At 35.6% G+C, this 18,462-nt stretch overlaps 2 protein-coding genes across 51 annotated transcripts in view; both read right to left on the reverse strand.

Annotated features, from left to right (window-relative positions):
- Dscam1 (Down syndrome cell adhesion molecule 1) overlaps positions 1–9,078 on the reverse strand; it is a 204,929-nt gene extending 195,851 nt beyond the window's left edge. For 34 of the 50 annotated variants that reach the window (XM_074180418.1, XM_074180393.1, XM_074180425.1 and 31 more), the window contains exon 1: positions 8,926–9,077. The gene's annotated coding sequence lies outside the window, so the exon portion shown is untranslated. Of the gene's footprint in view, positions 1–8,925 lie in introns of all 50 variants that reach the window. The other 16 variants (XM_074180400.1, XM_074180382.1, XM_074180379.1 and 13 more) reach the window with 1 other exon arrangement.
- Positions 9,079–14,091: 5,013 nt separating this feature from the next.
- LOC111506112 (glycoprotein-N-acetylgalactosamine 3-beta-galactosyltransferase 1) lies at positions 14,092–18,462 on the reverse strand. The gene is made up of 4 exons (XM_023161063.2): positions 17,366–18,462; positions 16,592–16,761; positions 16,429–16,542; positions 14,092–15,441 (listed from the first exon to the last, which is right to left on the reverse strand). Exons 1-4 carry the CDS (start codon positions 18,042–18,044, stop codon positions 15,298–15,300), a joined length of 1,107 nt encoding a protein of 368 aa, XP_023016831.2. The 5' UTR covers positions 18,045–18,462; the 3' UTR covers positions 14,092–15,297.

Below are 18,462 nucleotides of genomic sequence, written 5' to 3' on the forward strand. Positions count from 1 at the left end.
CTTATGAACTTGTTGTCCCCTCACATTGAATAATACGATTTTGTCGTGCCACTCAGTACAGGTACCGAGACGAATTTTCAGACAATGTAGTGCATAATCTCACATCCATTATTGTCACAGCTGCAAGGACTTCTATACCTTCAGCAACCGTTTCCACAAAAGGGCGAAATCAGGTGGCCGTATTAATTTTTTCAAATATTCGAATCCTTGTAGAAGCAACCAAATCCCAAAATGTGTTTTTTGAAAGAATTGAAACCTAGTTTTGTAATGATACAGGGTGTAACATGAGTACGTTAAAATATTCAAGTGACGTATTCCTGGGACAATTTAAAGAAAAGAAGTCGATACACGGTGTTTCAAATTCCATCCTCACCATTAGGATTTCGGAAACTATGAGAGACACGAAGATGGGTAAATCGAAGCAAAGTTGCGCATTTACCTGACTAATAATATGCCGTTGAGAAAGTTCTAAAATTCCGAGTATATCCGGAGATATCCGGAAGAAACAGAAATTTTGGGAAATGGTTTTTATTTTTTTCTGGGTTTATTTTTTGAAGGACTCGAAAGTAAATTGGACTTCCACATTGCCACTTTTTCCCTGCTACATAATGGTGTTTTCAGATTTGTTATCCGACGTTTCGTCTTCCGGCCACCACTATCAACTTTATTTTTTCTTATGGGCGCTACCTTGGATTCTTTCTGTTTTGAATAGAACCAGATTTTACCCTTTCAATGATGTATCATAAGTCATCATTCTTTTTCGAAAAATTGGAGATATTGAAAAAAATGTATTCTTATCATAATAGGCTTTGACTTTGATGTTTCTAAATTTGACTACTGAAAAAATACGGAGACAGAATGGACCAGGGAAGTATAGAAAATTTGATATATGAGGTATACAGGGTGTCCCTGGACTTCCTCTTTTCCTCTCGGGAATGTATATAGATGGGGTCAAAATATCACCAGTACTTCATATAACTTTTTTTCCTAAAAGTCTTCGTAACCAAGTTACGGGCCCTCGAAGTTACAAAATGAAAAATGTTTTTCTTTGATAACTTTTCAAGTGAATATTCAAAATCATCCAAATTTTGGTAATTGACTAAACAAATGAATTCCGTCGATGAGCTTTCATGCAGGAGTCAGTTGTTTTGCTACAAAGTCAGGAACGGACTACCCCCGATGGTCCACACCCCAAAACTTTGAAATGACAGATATTTTTCAATATTTTTCAACAAAATAAGGTTACTTGGACAATTTTATGAATAAAAGTACTCGTGTGGAAAGTCGATCGGACAATACTTTATCCAATTCTGAAGAGTTTTGTCACAGCAGCTCACGTTATGGCCGGAAGTATTCAATTTCTTCCTTATGATTTCAATTGTAGGAATCTCATTGCTTTTGTAACAGTCGTATATTGTTTTTTTAATGATTTTATTAGATGAACATCTAAAGGTTTTGGTAATCCCGCATCAAATCGCGTCTTGCGTTCATAAGGTTTGTTTTTGACTATTTTACGTACAGTTGAGAAAGGAATTTCGGTCAAATCTGATGTTGCTTGTAATAGTTTTTTTTCCTCGAAACCAAACTTGATATGTAGATTCTTATATACATTAAAACATAATATCTGTGTTTCAATATTCAAATGCATCCGAATCTTATTCAGTGGTATCTCTTTTTCGCATTGTTCACTAGCGCTATTGGAATCACTACACAGGAAAAAGTCTGCGTTGTTATCACACTCATTATTACTATTAGTACTTGTCCAAGGACGCCACATTTCAAAAAAATAACAAAAATTTAAGTAATTATAACTTCATCAATATCGAATTTCAACACTCAAATCGCGATCAGTTCCTGAACTGAACATTGATGACACAACGGCGGTACTCATCGCTACATACATCGCTACATTCGCTACATTCTGTTGGTCACCGTTACATGACTTAAAATTTAGTTTTATGACTCTTCAGCTAATCATAAAACTCGGTTAGTAAAATTTATCCAATACGTACCGCCAATTCTTCAGTCCACGTGGACTAATTCATTGCGGCATAATTCCTTTGTATTGTTTTTTTTTGCCTTTGACTTCGCCGATACCTTTAAGATTACTATATCGGTTACTTCGACTATACTCATCGATTGCCAATTCACAATAACGATTGAGTCGTAGAGTAGAAATAACCGTTCACACTAATCAACCGGTTTCCATTTGTCTGGAATATTATTTAACGATACTATTGAAAATGAGTTTTGATTAATTCTTTTGCAAGGTCAATATAATAGAATAAATTAGTATTCTCGAGGCATATATGCGAGAGTGAATGAATCGGATCGAACACTATATGCTTCAATGCCCTCGTTATCTTACATTTTAACTGACCGAGCACAGCAACATTGATTCGAAAATTAATCGTTCACGTTCATTGCAAAGATTTTTTCAACCGATAAATTTATTTTCATTTTTCGTGTTTATGACAGTTTATTTTCTTTTCAACCTGAATATTGATTTTATTTCTCTTCCTAATGCTCTATATTTAGTACTTTTTTGAATCATCTCTATATTACGTGCTTTTTTACACGCTTTATATTAGCTTCACCTGTATGTACGTTTGTTTGTTTGTAACTCTCAAGCTTGGGATGTGTATTTGACAGAATTATCGACATTATTGCTTGATCTATTCGCGGACAGATGGCGCTGTACGTAACTTCCTTGATATAATTCGAACTCACTCTACATGTATTTCTTCATTTAAAAATGTTTTTTAGTTTTTTAAACTATATTTATTAATTACTCAGTTCATACTTACTTAACCTTTGTTAAGTGAGTATAACCTACCAACAGATCCTAAAAATTTCAAGAATGATTCCATAGAATATTTTCATACAAAAAGTGTGAGATTACAAACCTATATACCACCTATGTACGAGGTCTGTTGAAAAACTAAGGTAAATTTTCATTTTTCTCGAAAAGTATTCATTCATCCATCAATTTCTTTTTTGTTCCCTTCAACGTAAGTCCCCTTCAAATATAACACAATTGTGCCAGCGTTTTTTTCCAATCCTTGAAGGAGTTCTGATATGCAGTTTTTGGTATGTCCTCGAGCTCTCTCAGTGATTCGGTTTTATCTCCCAAATCGTTGCAAAACGCCGACCTGTCCTGGGACTCTTCAATACTGGGAACAGGAAAAAGTCGCAGGAGGGCACATCTGGTGAATACGGTGGCTGAGGCATGATTACGATGCTTTTTGTAAAAAAAAATACGAACAAGCAATGACGAGTGAGCAGGTGCATTATCGTGATGTAAACGCCATGAGTTGTTTTTCCACAATACCGGACGTTTTCTTTGTATTGCTTCTCGCAGGCGGCGCATAACTTCAAAATAATACTCCTTATTGACCGTACGACCTTGTGGCAAGAACTCTTGATGTACCACGTGCTAGAAATCCCATGATAAGCGACCACTCAATAGATGTATATCCATTCCCAATTGGAACGGCAATAAAAAGATGAGTACAGTCATAAACATTTCTTGCCTGTGGCCCCTAGTCGCCCAGATAATTAGTAAACGTGATATCAAATGTAGTTGAGGAGTAAAGGCTCGGCTAGCTGGACTGGCTGAATACTAATTTTTTGTCGTTTCACAATATTTCTTTAACAGTGCCGTGTGTTCGTGGGGTTAGGTGAGGTAGTGAGTGGTTTTGCAAACCGATTTTTAAATACTTTTTCTAGAGATCAATTACCCTAACACAAAACTGATATTTTTGCACTCGACGCGCGTTTCGCTAACAAGGTTAGTATCTTCAGGAGAAGCAAACTGATACTGAATCTAAAGACAAGGGTTGGCTGTTTATATACCTAAATATACAAATTAATTTGTCAACAATAGATTAAAAAGCGGACAAATTAATTTGCAGGTAGTGGTTCCACTAGTTAATTACCGAAAAATCAATTAGGATAATCATCATTTAATAAACAAAGTCCACATCGGACCAAAAAACTTCAGGTATATAAACAGCTAACCCTTGTCTTTAGATTCAGTATCAATTTGCTTCTCCTGAAGATGCTAACCTTGTTAGCGAAACGCGCGTCGAGTGCAAAAATATCAGTTTGGTGTTAGGGTAATTGATCTCTAGAAAAAGTTTTCAACTTTTACACCAAAGGTTTCAATCTCATCGTTTGAACCGATTTTTGTGAAAATCTTAGTGTTTTTGGGTTCTTTCATCAATATGACTTTCTGGAGACCTTTTGAAACGAATGATAACATTACGTGTGAGGAATCTGTGTCAATCGACAGGGATCCGGAATTTGAAAATAAGGACTTACATGTTCAAGTTCAGCGAGTAATTTTAAATATTCATGAATGCCTAAAGAAGGAAAACTGTCACACTTCACAGAATGCTATTGTGAATAGAATATGCGAGTTAACGAAACTATCTCGTTCGACAGTTCTTCGAGTCATTAAAATAGGGGATGTCATTGACCATACAATGAAACGAAAACAGAAATAAAAAATTCGCAAACGTTGATGATGCTACAAAAGATGTGATTCGGCGAACAATTTATGGTATATACCAAAAAAATGAAGTACCAACCTTGGAAATGATTTGGTATAAATTACTCGATTATCCCGAATACAATTACAAATCTTTAGAAACTCTACGAGGTGTCTTATTGTCTTGTGGTTTCAAAATTAAAAATTGAACAATCGGATGGTCATAATGGAATCGACACGCATTGTTCAACTCCGACAAGAATATTTGAGGCGAATGAAAAACTACCGAGAATCCAGCAGACATATAATCTATCTCGACGAAGCTTTGTTTGAAACCCATGATTTGTCAAATATGGCTGGGTAGACGAAACCAAGTATTGTGCTTTGAACACACCTTCTTCAAGGGGAAAACGTGTTATAATTTTGCATGCCGGGAATGAAAGTGGTTTCGTACCTAACGCTTTGCTTCTGTCGGTCAAAAATATAAAAGATTCGTCTGCTGATTACCAAGAAGATATGACTGCTCCCTGAGAGCTATATTGGCGTGCGCTACCTATACCGTTGGAGTTACATGCAGATAATGTACCGTAAGATTTTTTTATCTTAAATAGTTCTAAATGAAAGTCCGCGATATCTACCTCTTATGAGATAGCCACTATATGCAAAAGACTGAGCCATAAATACAATTAAATTGGATACTTTTTTTACAATGCACATTTTAGAATATCTGTCAAATTCTTATAAAAATTGATACAATTGTCGGTTTAGGTATTTAGTATAATAATAATAATAAATGAATTTATTGACAGCTGAAATAACATGATACAATATGGAGAAAAACAAAATACAAATTTGTCAATAGGATACAAGATTAATAGAGTTCATTGTTCCTCTTGCACCTTACAAACAAAAAAAAAAAGAAAAAGATGAAAAACAAAAAAAAATAACAAAGGACCTAAAATTGTAATTGGAATTGTGATAGCGGGTAATTGTAATGTATCCGCCTCATGTAATTCATGAGGCGGATATCGATACAAACATAAGGATACTACAAATATTTTAGCTACGGCCTACAAGAGCCAATGTGATTTTTCAGAAGGTGTTTTTTCAGGTAGTACCTGAAACTAGAAACAGATTTCGACCGAAAGGAAGGTGGTAGGTTGTTATAGAATTCAGCTATCGAATATGTAAATGACCTTTTGAATAGTTCTATGAAGTGTCTAACAACATGGATCATTTTGCGCCCGATGTTCACATTATGAACATCAGTTCGATAAGTTATTTTGTTATAGAGGTAGGGAGATGTTCTATTGATAATAACTTTATGAAATAATGTCGAAGAATGAAGAGTCCGCCTATCGTACATTTTCAGCCACCTGGCTTTTTTGAGTGTATGAGAAATCGGTTTCTTTTCTTGATACCGTATGAAAATCTCAAACAAGAGTTTTGAACTCTTTGAATTCGTTCTTGCTTATTTTCATTCAGAAAATAATGATACACTACGTCACAATGATTGAAAATAGATAATATCAACGGATCACAAATGAGTAATTTGGTTTTTAGGCTCAAGACATGCCTATGACGGTATAATATTTTCATTTTCCCAAATGCTCTTTGAATCAATGTTGAAGTATGTTTTTTGAATTTGAGTTCATCATCGATAAAAACTCCTAGATTTTTAACCTGATTTACAACCGGTAAAACAGTGTCATCAATTTTTATGATCAGATCTCTAAGTTTCGACCTTGCGAGTTTCCTTCCAAATACAATCACAGAGCATTTGGAATTATCAACTTCCAGGGCATATTTCTTCGATACATTAACGAATTAATTCAAATCCTCCATAATGATATTTTCACTTTGCTGTACAGAGTCAGGAGTAAAAGAATAATACAACTGTGTATCATCGGCATACATATGATATTTGAGTTTTTTCAAACAGGTTGTCAAATGGGAGGTGTAAATTATGTAGAGGATAGGTCCAAGGATTGAACCCCGTGGGACACCTGAAGAAGTATTTTTGAAATCTGACATGTGGTTCTCCACTAACAATTTGTTGTCTATGTGAAAGATATGAATCGAAAAATTTCAGAGTGCTTTGACAAAGTCCATTATAATGTAATATAGATCAAAGTAGTTGATGATTCAATGTATCAAAAGCTTTGCTAAAGTCGATCAATAGTAGGACAGTGATTTCGTCTTTATGCGTGGTGCGACAATATCATCTAATATGTTCAATAAAGCTGTGGCACAGCTATAGTTTGGTCTGAAACCAGATTGCATAATTGGAAGTACATTGTTGTTGTGAAGGTGGTTTCTCAACTGTTGAGCAATAGCCTTTTCTAAAATTTTAGAAAGAAATGGATAAACTTTGTCTTTTACACTAAGTAATTTGGCCAAATCGTTTAAAAACTATCACGATAAGATTAACTTGACGCAACGCAGTAAGCCATTACGCGTCGCGTCTACTGTAAGACGACGGGGGACGATGCGCAGGGGTAAAGGGGCGGTCTAAGCAATGAAGGGCCATCGCCAAGAACGCGAACCGAACGCGGGCAGACGCGTGAGGGCAGACGTCGTTGACGCTTGTGTATTGCGAATTTTTTGTAACATAATTAGATTGTTGGAGCTATTCATTACTTAGTGCAGTTGGCATTTTTTACAGTAAAAATATAAATTACTATATGTTATCCGCTTTTATATTAACGTACAGCCGAAGCTGCTGAACCTAGAATCTTGAAATATGCAGGTAGGTTCTTTGTATAGCGTAAATAGGCATCAAGAAAGGGAGTCAGAAATTTCTAACCCCAAGGGGGAAAATGGGGGGTTCAAAGATTGTATTGAATTTCATCAGTTTTGAAGTTGGAAACCTGAAGTTTTGGATTAATAAAAAAATATTATAACTATTTGTTCAAAATGGTCTGTAAACAAAACTTAAGGCGACAAACCAAATTCTATGCGGGCGAAGCCGCGGCAACAACTAGTAATATATATTTCAATAGGCACAATTAGTAAAGAACTTTGATGATGTAACAGTCAAGGAAACTGTCTTGAATGTAAAGCTGACGATGGCTTCTAGAAATACGAAACATTCCACATCTCGCCGCCACACCTCAACATACGATGTTGGAATTTCAAAAACTAGTTAGGTAAGCCCTCTCGACGATTGTAATGATAAAATAGATATGTTGGTGCTGCTTTTTAATTTCTTGTGAAGAGTTTGGGTTTTTAAACATTGTGTTACAGTATGAAGGAGAATGGGAATGCCTCCCGCGAGGCGTCCAGTCTAAGTCTAAACCAACTGATCAATATAAATTCATCTAACTATGGTCACTATAATCACAAGGTATTCAATTTTCTCGTGTACAGTTTTTACATATTGCGAATCTTCTCAGTTATTGGCAAGACTTTTGCATCTATTTGAGTTTTCAATACTTTCTAACATCCAGTAACGACTGGAGTCACTTGAGATTTGCGACATACCTCATTAGTCATAACTTAACTGGCGAACGCGGATGTTGCGGATAGACGTATTCATAGAGTCTTAGAAATAGAGGGTTGATTATGGTTCAGGGTGTGTCCTTGATTGAATATTAGATCCCTACTTTCATGTACAAAGTATATGAATATTTATTTTTTACGTACTTTATAAGTGAAAATTAAAGATGACTCAATCCATCTGAGAGCACACAAATAATCCAACATTTCCATGCGATTTTTGGAATTTTTGAAGCTGTTTTCTAGATTTCACATTAATTAACATTCATTTTGAAGTTTTTTTTTCTGAAGACTAGGTTCAAAAAGATCTAAACGAAAGGGTTAGACAGCAATTTGTACAGATCCCTGTTCATCGATAAAACCGTAGAAGTTTCGAGTCGTCCCTTGGTAGATTTTTCTTACATTCTTAATTTAAATTTGAAACTCAAAGCAGGTGGCCAAGTTTCGCAGGTAGGCATGCTATAGATGAGAATCGGTCGAAGAATATGAAAATGCAGCTGCTGTACCATTAAGAATTTTGATTCGTCCGAGAAAGAGAACGGATATTCCCAAGAATATGTACATATCCTTGTCACATTTCCTATGTCCATGAGTCCGTGATTCTTAAATGGAATTCACAAAAGAATACTTCCTTAAAAGATGTTCTGCTGGTCTGTTGAGAATGTTAATTACATTATTAAAAAAGGAAGTAACTATAATAAAACAATAGGAAGTTTACAAAATTGAAAGGTGTTGTATGAATACAAATGCACAGAGTTACTAGAGCTTTCTCTTCCCTACCAATGAAGATCTTCCTCTGGATCTCTCCTGAAAAAAATCCACAAATTTCCTGACTTTCCCATCCTAAATATTGACAGATTCGCGAAAATACCGGCGTGGGAGGCATCACATATTTCAGATATTCTATACCAAATTTCTGTGGAAAGCAAACTTACCGAAACAGCAAATAGAAAACTTGTTCACTAGAACCACTATTGACCACAGAAATAGTTGTTAAATCACTGAATGCAACTCTCCACAGAGAAGGATAACACACTCTCACCAAGTCACAAAACTGACTAAACAACAATAATCAACAAACGCAACGCCTTGCCCGAATTCTGCCGAAACAGGGGTGACCGGCCGAATCGGTACGATCTGAGCCAGGGTATGAGATGTGTTGATGGTTGCCTTGCCGATTTCTGTTCCTGTGCCTGGAGGAGGAGAAAAATCAATTTTAGCAGGACGATGACTGGATGATGCCACATTCGCAGACTACAACTACAATTTTAGAGGGAGATTCAAACAAGAAAAATTAACATGTGGATTAATGGCGAGTACTGAAAAAGCATTTTAATTATATCTGAAAAGTTTTCGTTTTTTATAGTGATTTATCCGAAAACCACACTGATAAGTAATTTTATTATACGGACTTTTTAATTGAAAAACTGTGTAGTGTATTGCAGAGAAAATGCAATGTTTTTCGAAAGAATTGAAACTTTCTTTTCTAATATAGATTAGTAGGCCAAAAGAAAGGATTTCAACAGTTGTCCTACGTATGGTCGGTCAGTATATAGCCGGGCAGTTAGACGTGGGTGCTTTGTTCACTCAGTCAATCGGCCGATGTGTGAGTCGATGGTTCAAGCCCCAGGCTGAATGCTCGATTTTCACTTGCCATCGTCCAATCCGTGTTAGGAATCACACGTTAAAAGACAGGACCTCGTTAGTCCTTAGCTCGCACAAGTTTTGACTTTTGGGGGTTATCTTTCGTAGGGGTGCGATAGATGATTATAATGGAAAAACATATTTTAAACATAACAACATATGAGAACGACAGATGTCGCCGCCCCCCCCCCACGAACGACAACCCTCAAAAGTCGAAACTTGTGCGAGCTAAGGACTAACGAGGTCTTAACTTTCAACATCTGGTTCCTAACACAGGTTGGACGATAGGAAGTGAAAATAGATCGTTTGGCCTTGCGGTTCGAACCACCGCGACCGGTTATTCACACAGCGGTTAATTGAGTGAGTGAAGCAATGGAGAAATCTGGGGTTTATAAGCTTGAGTTGAGTTGAACCTCAAAACGATGAGCAGAGGCTTTAAACATATTTGAAAGCTACCGAAATCGCTAAGAAGGAAGACGCGAAAATGTGCTCAACTCCGCACGTTGATTAAAGAAAAAGGTATGAGAACTTCCACTGGAGATGAGGAAGAGACGTTTAGACGCATTATTGAAGAAGTTTGACGAGTATTTCGATCCTAAAGGCAACCTGACGTACTTATTACAACAGTCTGTCGCGTATTTCTGATATGTACCGCTCTTGGTGGAATCAAATTTGCCAAGTCACTTGAACACCTCCCGTGAAAGTATCTTCAAAAGAGAGACAAATCTCCAAACTTTCTTCGATGTTCCAGAATGTCAAGGTTACAAGTGATGTTGGTGTCTCCAATCAGGCGAATGCATGGCTCTTTTCTGGATGGAATCCAACCGCTTCAGGGTATGCTTAGCGACAGAGCTTAATACATAGAACAATACACCAGGGAAGGTCTAATGTGAGCTTCATGAAGTATCAAAAATTGCTGAGGTGTGTACAGTTTACTGGTTCAGAATAGTATTCCAAGCTTTATAGAAGCAGCCTTTACAATAGAACAATGTGACCAAATCACCAAACGGTATGCCGATCATGAAAGTTCCTCCACTGGTTCCTTCAGTGGTTCCATTCTTCGTAATGCAACCACAAGTTCCCAAATCTAAACGATACGTAAATGTTGCACTATACAAGCAAGGGTTGGTAACTCAATTATTTGGAATCCCTGGAAATGTATAAGCATTGCAGGTGCAACCTGCTAAATGATCAAATCGATCTAGTTTACTCACTGGTTTTCAAATTAGCCAGATTAGCGTACCCATATTGTCACAAGTAAGCAAAATTCAGGTACTTAGTTAAGTTAAGGACCGTTTGTTGCAAGGTAGGAATACAGAACTAGACACTTTCCTGAAGGACATCGACAACGTAAGTCCTTCCATTACTTTCACAATGGAGAAGGAAGTCCACAACGAATTGCCTTTCTTAGACGTATTGGTGAAAAGGACCGACACTAAATGGAAAACATCTGTATATAGAAAACCCACTCACACAGGACAGTATCTGAAACATAAATCCAACCACCATCAATCGACTAAGATAGAAATCATCAAGAGTCTACTAGACCGTGCTTTCGGGCTCTGTAATACAAAGGAAGGTCTCGAAAGTCTAGAAGGTCTCGAAGGTCTAGAAGACGGCAAGAGCTCCACAAGGAAGAGAAGCCGCCACAACCAGTACTTGTACTTCCCTACATCAGAGGATTATCGGAAAGGATAAGAAGGATTCGGTCCAAGTATAACATCAAGACCTGCTTCAGATCTTGGAACACTATCCGTAGCAGCCTCACGAAAACCAGGCCACCAAACGCGAACTGCGATCCCAAGAATTGCATTTACCGGATACCCTGCGAGTGCGGAGAATCATACATCGGTGAAACTAAGAGGCCATTGAAAGTTCGCATTGCTGAGCACAAGAAACACTCACAACAAGGAGAAACCAGCAAATCTGGAATAGCAGAGCATGTTTGGACTCATCAACATAACATCAAGTGGGTTCAAGCTGAATCATCCACAAAGAAGAACACTGTAGGAGAAAATTCAAAGAAGCCCCGTATATGTTGTCCAACAACGCATGTAGTCAAGCTAGCGTAGAGATACGTAACATAGGGAAACCTCTAATCTAGCGAAAAACGACCAACTCCCGCCAAACGGTCATCTTCCGCTAAAACCAATGAAGCGGAGAGAGGGGATAGGTGAAAGCACTCGAATGACCTATAAGTAGTCATATCTTGGAGAAATAAGTCCAGTTAACACCCGAAGACGACTGTAGATACTAACAATCGAAACGTCGTGACGTAACTTGGTTTGGAATCTTTTAATTTTTTGTTAATATTTTTTAATTTTCAGCTTGTATTAATATTTCAATTTTTTTTTTTTTGGTTGTTGCTTGTATATGTCATTTCTTTTTAACTTCAGTGTTTTGTTTGCTAAAATTGTCATTTTTCGGTTAACCTTTTTAATTTTTTTACATATTCTTTCAAGGATTTCAAATCAATTTATATTATATTAGATAATGGAAGTCCGAACTGATGAAATAAGTTAAGGACCGTCTGTTAATACCTAAAGTGGTGTATAGATATATAAGGGTTAACATTATTAATTATTTCAGTTTATTTTATTCATTTGCCTTTATAGAACGAAACTGTAGTAACGTTGGTAACAAATAAAAGTGGTAAAAACATAGGAAGGAAACCCGAAACACGTGTCTATTGTTTGCCACTTTTTTGAGTGCTATGATGAATAACCTTCTGTATTCATATCAACACTCGAAAATCTTTATATGGAACGCCATCACTTACCATTGGCTAAGATGAATAGAGCTGTAGGGCTTCTTCAAGGTGGCATGCGACAAAATGATGTAGCTCTTCGTTTGGGGATCTCCCAAAGTGTTATCAGTCGATTGTGGCGGCGTTTCCGTGAAACTGGCAGTCCAGCCGAACAACGTCCAGGACGAGGACGCGCTACAACTGCAGTTCAAGACCGATTTTTGGTCTAAGCCGCAAGATGACAACCGACAATCACAGCACCTGAGTTGGTTAACGTGTTGCAGCAGACGCACCAGGTAACTATTGGTCGTGATACTGTCAGAAATCGACTGCATGAAGCAGATCTCCACAACAGAAGGCCACTTAGATGTCCACCTTTGTCGAGAGGCAATCGCGGTAGAAGATTAGAGTGGTGTCAAGAACATCAAAACTGGGATGCAAATGATTGGGCCACAGTTCTGTTTACAGACGAATCCAGATTTGATTTCATCCAGATTCTCGTCGAGTAAGACTGTGGAGACGACCTGGAAATAATGAACGTTTGAGACACGTTCAGGAAGTCCACACATACAGAGGTGGTACAGTAATGCTATGGGGCGGAATCATGATCGGCGGCAGAACCGATCTCGTTTTTCCAAATTGCTCCCTCACAGCTCGACAGTACCTCGACACCATTCTTCTACCTATCGTCCGTCCGTTTGCTGGTGCTGTTGGTGAAAACTTCCACCTGATGCACATAATGCTCGTCCACATGTCGCGCGTCTAGTGACTGACTGGCTCATCAACGAAGGAGTTGATGTATTGCCATGGCCAACACAATCACCCTGAATCCCATCGAGCATGTGTGGGACATGCTTCAACGAAGAATTACTCCGCATATGGGGAACATTCACACAACGTTTCAATTGAGAGAGCTTTTAATCGCTGAATGGGCAAATGTACCTCAACAAGACATTGACAATCTCATTTTGTCGATGCACGATAGATGTAGGGCCGTAAGAAACCAGCGTGGAGGCCATACTTTGTACTGATTCCAATTTTTTTTGTATTATGATTTTTTTCGGGATGCCAAAGAAGAGCCATATTTCTTTTTAGTTTTGCTTATATGCGCACTCAGTATTTTTGACCATTTAATAAATTTTGTTGTAAGTTACATTCGTTTAATAATCACCCGTCAACTTTTTTTTCCCTAAAGCGATCTAAAAAAAAATTATTGCTATTTTTTAAAATATCCCTAGACTTTTCCGATGTGTGTATATATATATATATATATATATATATATATATATATATATATATATATATATATATATATAGATGAATAGATAAGTACCATTTTGATCATTCCCATATTGATTTCAATTTAAGAGCCACCGATAGACAGCTGGTACAGCCTCCATCAGTACCGGGCAGGTGGTCCTCGATTGAAGACAAAATGTGAATAACCAAGAAAAGTACTTAATAAAAATAACTGCTTAAACGCAAGCGAGACATAAGAGGAACCACCTATTGGTGTGACACCCAAGATGACTTGGGTGACTTAAATTCAAGTTCATGTATTGAATAGGCACCATACTTCAATTTATGCAACTTGTGAAACAAACAGTAACTTCGAATAACTCAAAAATTAATAACATCAAAACTTTCACTCATTCAATTTTAATTCCAACAAAAATTTTAATAACATAGAGGATATTACAATGAAACATAATTATAGAGTGAAACATTTATTTATAAATATAAAAAAATATAATATATAAGTATAAAATTTATATCAAACATGGAAATTTGATAGTTTTTTATGATTATTTTCAAGTTGAAAACATGTAACAAAACTAACTAGTTCTACCAAACTTAACATTCAAGTTTTTTGATACATATAATTTATTGCATGTTTTATACTTCTACCACAGCAGATCGAACTAATGAAGATTTCAACAACAAAATACTTTCTTCATTCTTTAATGGATAATTTGTCAAAAATAGCAATTTTACTTCATCAACTATATTATGTTGAATATAGTTGTTTGACATCAATTTGCCAATTGATGGGTACTCTGAATTTTACTTAAAATTGATAGATATGATTCAATTTGACATCTTTTAAAAGAAATGGCTCTGCAGAAATTTGTTAGAAATGGCTTCAAAATGAAATGATGAAAACTCTGCAGAAGAATATTCTTCAGGATAAGACCAACAACAGAAGTGGAAGTGATTTTGAAAGACATGGAAGCCTCTACATAAAGCACAAAAGTTAGCATCAATGCTGTGCTGCAAAAAGTAATCTCAACTGACAGAAATTCTTGTTGCAAAACATTTTCCTAAGTTTCTAGTTAATTCACACAAAATTTATTGGTACCTTCATGCAAAATCATCATCTCCTCTGAAAAGTTGTAGCCATAAGCACTGGACGTGTTTTACAGAACCAATAATAATTTGAGCAAATTTATTAAAAACAATAAAGGCACAAGTTCAATGTCAGATAGATCAGGAATATATATGTTGACTTGTGGCTCTTGCCCAAAGCTTTATATTGGCCAAACGGGATGAAGTTTTTCTTAAAGAATTAAAGAGCATAGAAATAATTTCTCCAATGGAAAAACCAAATCCACATTTGCATACCAACTTCTAGCATCTTTAGCACAAGTTCAATCATGACTATGATGTGTTACATTCAGAAGAGAAATCTCAATCTTTTAGAATGTTTAGAAATAGAAAGAGTTTGGGTCATTTACTGTATGACCAAATAGAATTAAATAACCCTGTCACTGAATAGTTTTTCAAATGTGGAATCTGTAATTAACTGATACATAAGCTCAGGTAATTTCTTTCATTACACATTTTGTTATGTTAATGTTTGTTAATTTACTCTCAAACTCAGTGCAATGTCAATGTTAACTAGTGTAATTGGTCAATTTTAATCATATTCAAAATTCTCCCTCTTCATATTAGCTGCAAAAGAAGTTGGATCGTCTATAAGATTTTCCCAAATCTGGTAATACTGTTCACTTGTAACATTGTCAGCAGAAATATTCCGTCCTTCCAAAAATGTTCTCCAAACCTGTAAAAAAGTAAACATGCAAGATCTTTGTTGTTTTTCTCTGGAAGACATTTTTTGTGGAGGACTCGATACTTCTCACTTTAGTGGTCGACCTTACAGAAACAATGTTTTTCCTTTTCAAAACCTAAAATTTACTTTGAAACTTTCGCTTCAATTTAAAAGCTGTTACAAATTTAAAGCTATTCACAATTTGTGGCGAAACTTTTGAGTGAAAATCAGGTTTTGAAAACAGAAAGTAACTGATTTCGAAATAAACACTTAACAAAAGCAATAAGATAAGAATTTTTTCATTTTTCAGCTCGTATTGATAGTTCAATTTTTTTGGTTGTTGCTTGTATGTTATTTCATTGTAATTTCATTTTTTTGCTTAATAAAATTGTTTTTTCCGGTATTTTTTTTTATTTTTTGAAGATTCTTTCAGGGATTTCAAATCAATTTATATCATATTAGACAATGGAAGTCTGAACTGATGAAATCCATAACGAATGTTTGGAGTACATAGTGAATAGAGAAAAGTGTTTTTTGTATAATTCAGTGTTCATATAAAAGATGTAGTTTCAAAAGTATTTTTTCTTTCGTGTAATTCAATGTTTATATTAAAGTATGTAGTCGTTTTGAGAGGGCTTTTTCTTCTAGTCTGTGTCTGAAAGTTACTTCTTTGTAAAGGGTTTATTATGAAATCAATTCTTATCTTTTTTCTGCGGAAGATTCCTACATTTTTTGTATAAAAATGGAGAAGTAGAAAGCCAAAAATTAATCTCTCCTGAAAATGAATCCTTTCATTTAAAAAAGAAACTATTGTTTTCATTTCCTGTGGTGTATTCCAGAACTGTATTTTCAATATAGTATGCTTAATTATGAGCCTAAGCAGCATTTCTAGATTATGTTGGAAAATCCGAACTACCTACTAGGTAGTTCGGCTACTTACTGTCCATTTGGGATAGGTTTGTGGTCTATAAGGTTAATCAGATTAAAATATGCTCTCACCTGATCATCAACAATGGTGTGTGGTGAATAAGTATTACCCAAGTTTCCTTCATCAAATATCTGTAAAGTATATAGAAGATAATGGTAGGTGTACATTTTATCACCTTCGATACCCTAGAATTAACAATGTTAATATTCATATTTTATATAAATCCGAAATTACCTGAAAAGATATCAACTTCTTACTACAGCATTTTGATGGAAATACACTGGTTTTGTAATGATTATCACCAGTAAAAAATAATTGATTCAAGTTATGGGGATGAAATGTTGAGAAACCGGCTGAATCTCTTGTATCGACAGGTGTTATGTTCAAACTTGCCAAATGACGACCTGAAACAAAAAGACATCAGTGCATGCAAAAAATACGAACTCCAAAACAAATTTGAACATTAGTTTCGCTATACAACTTCCTCAGGAAGAACCCTTCTGAAGGATGTGAGTGTCATATGAACCACTTCTACAAATTCGGGAGACGTACCAATTTTGTGTTTATCAGGTTAATTTGACATAAATGGAAGATAAAAATTCCAAATATTCAAAACTCATTCTTACGAAAGCTTTATTAATTTGAAGTAGTTTCAAATAACCATATACTTATGGTAATGTAGTAGCTGGAATAAATGTTGCTCCTTGTATATTTTCACAATTTTAAATTTACACTCCTCAATAGGTATTGTGATTCTGTATCTATTTTAATATTCAAATGTATGGTACTTATATGTGAAAAACTTGTGTACCTATATGTAGTAAATGATGTGAAATCAGATTCAAGAATAATAAATACAGGGATTCCACAGGGTCCAATCTTGGAACCACTATTGTCTTTGAAACACAAATCTACCTGTTTCAGAAATTTTTCAGATATGATCATCTTTTTCCTGTGAAATACTGGAAGCCAACAGTTTTTGAATTTGATGAATTCTGTATGTCCTACCTAAGTAAAAATCCTCCCGATTCCAGTACATATCTTCCAAACAATCCGTTTTGGTGAATTTTTCTTTGAAAGCATCAACAGTCCCAGAACTGAGAATGTATCCAGCTTGAGCTGAATTATACACTGTACTCCAGAACACTACAGCATGACCCAAATAGTATGTAGCTGTTGCTTCTAATGGGGCCAAATAAAATCTGAGGTTTTCCATAATAACAAAAATATCATCATTTACAATTAAAACCCAGTCGTATTCCTTTGTAACAGTTTTCAACTTTTGGCAAAGCAGAGCCCAAGAAGATTTTCCTTTCACTCTTTTCTTGGGGCTCAATTTATTTTTACTGGTCTCAATGTCCAAAAATTCAACATTATTACAACCGTTTCCCCAAGTTGACTTCGAAGCTCTCGCATTTTTCTCGTTGCGGACTAATATCACACACAATATTTTAATTTTTGTAAAGAGAAAACTTGCTTCTATAGTAACAGTTAAATTAGGGTTATATCTCAAAACGTCCCAATGAACAGTTTTCCGAGTTAAACCTAGACTTTTAAACCACTGGTTGTAAGATAGCGTTTTAACAATTTTCTGTTCGGAATTCAAACACTTTCTTTCTACGAAAAATAATAATATGCCGAAGCTAAAACCCAACAAAAACAGAACTCTTGAATAAAAATGAACCATAACCTCAGAATACTGATACACTGGTTCGAAATCCACTATCCACTCATTAAAACAATAATTAATAGAAATAACGGAGAAAGAACTTGAAAGTGTTGAAAGTCGATTGAGTCAAAATGCATAGGAACTCCGAGTATTGAATTGAGAATCACATGAATTCAAATATGTTCTACCATATCAAGGAATCTAGGAAGGTGTAGAAAAGCCACAAGTTTTCTTCAAAACAATAATATGAAATTCCGATACCAATCATAATTTGAGAAGAATATCAGAATTTAATACAATTATCATTCAAATTCATAATTTGATACGGGATTTTCTGAAGTTTCCATTTCAAACACTGAATTTTGAATGGAAATTTCAGAATCGCAAAATACAATAAAATACGTTATCACTTTGGTCGGCGCCTTTGTGCCTCAGA

This window comes from Leptinotarsa decemlineata, unplaced genomic scaffold, assembly GCF_025532065.1.
Source record: "Leptinotarsa decemlineata unplaced genomic scaffold, Ldec_3_MD MMD2_tig00026294_RagTag_RagTag, whole genome shotgun sequence".
Taxonomy (NCBI): domain Eukaryota; kingdom Metazoa; phylum Arthropoda; class Insecta; order Coleoptera; family Chrysomelidae; genus Leptinotarsa; species Leptinotarsa decemlineata.

What these genes read in the sequence shown, in the direction of transcription:
- LOC111506112 (XM_023161063.2), bottom strand. Translation starts at nt 18,044, where the DNA reads ATGGTTCATTTTTATTCAAGAGTTCTGTTTTTGTTGGGTTTTAGCTTC. An exon ending in TCGGGAGGATTTTTACTTAG is followed by an intron (nt 16,762 to 17,365) that starts GTAGGACATACA and finishes TTTTTGTTTCAG; the next exon opens with GTCGTCATTTGGCAAGTTTG. An exon ending in AGAAGTTGATATCTTTTCAG is followed by an intron (nt 16,543 to 16,591) that starts GTAATTTCGGAT and finishes TGTTAATTCTAG; the next exon opens with GGTATCGAAGGTGATAAAAT.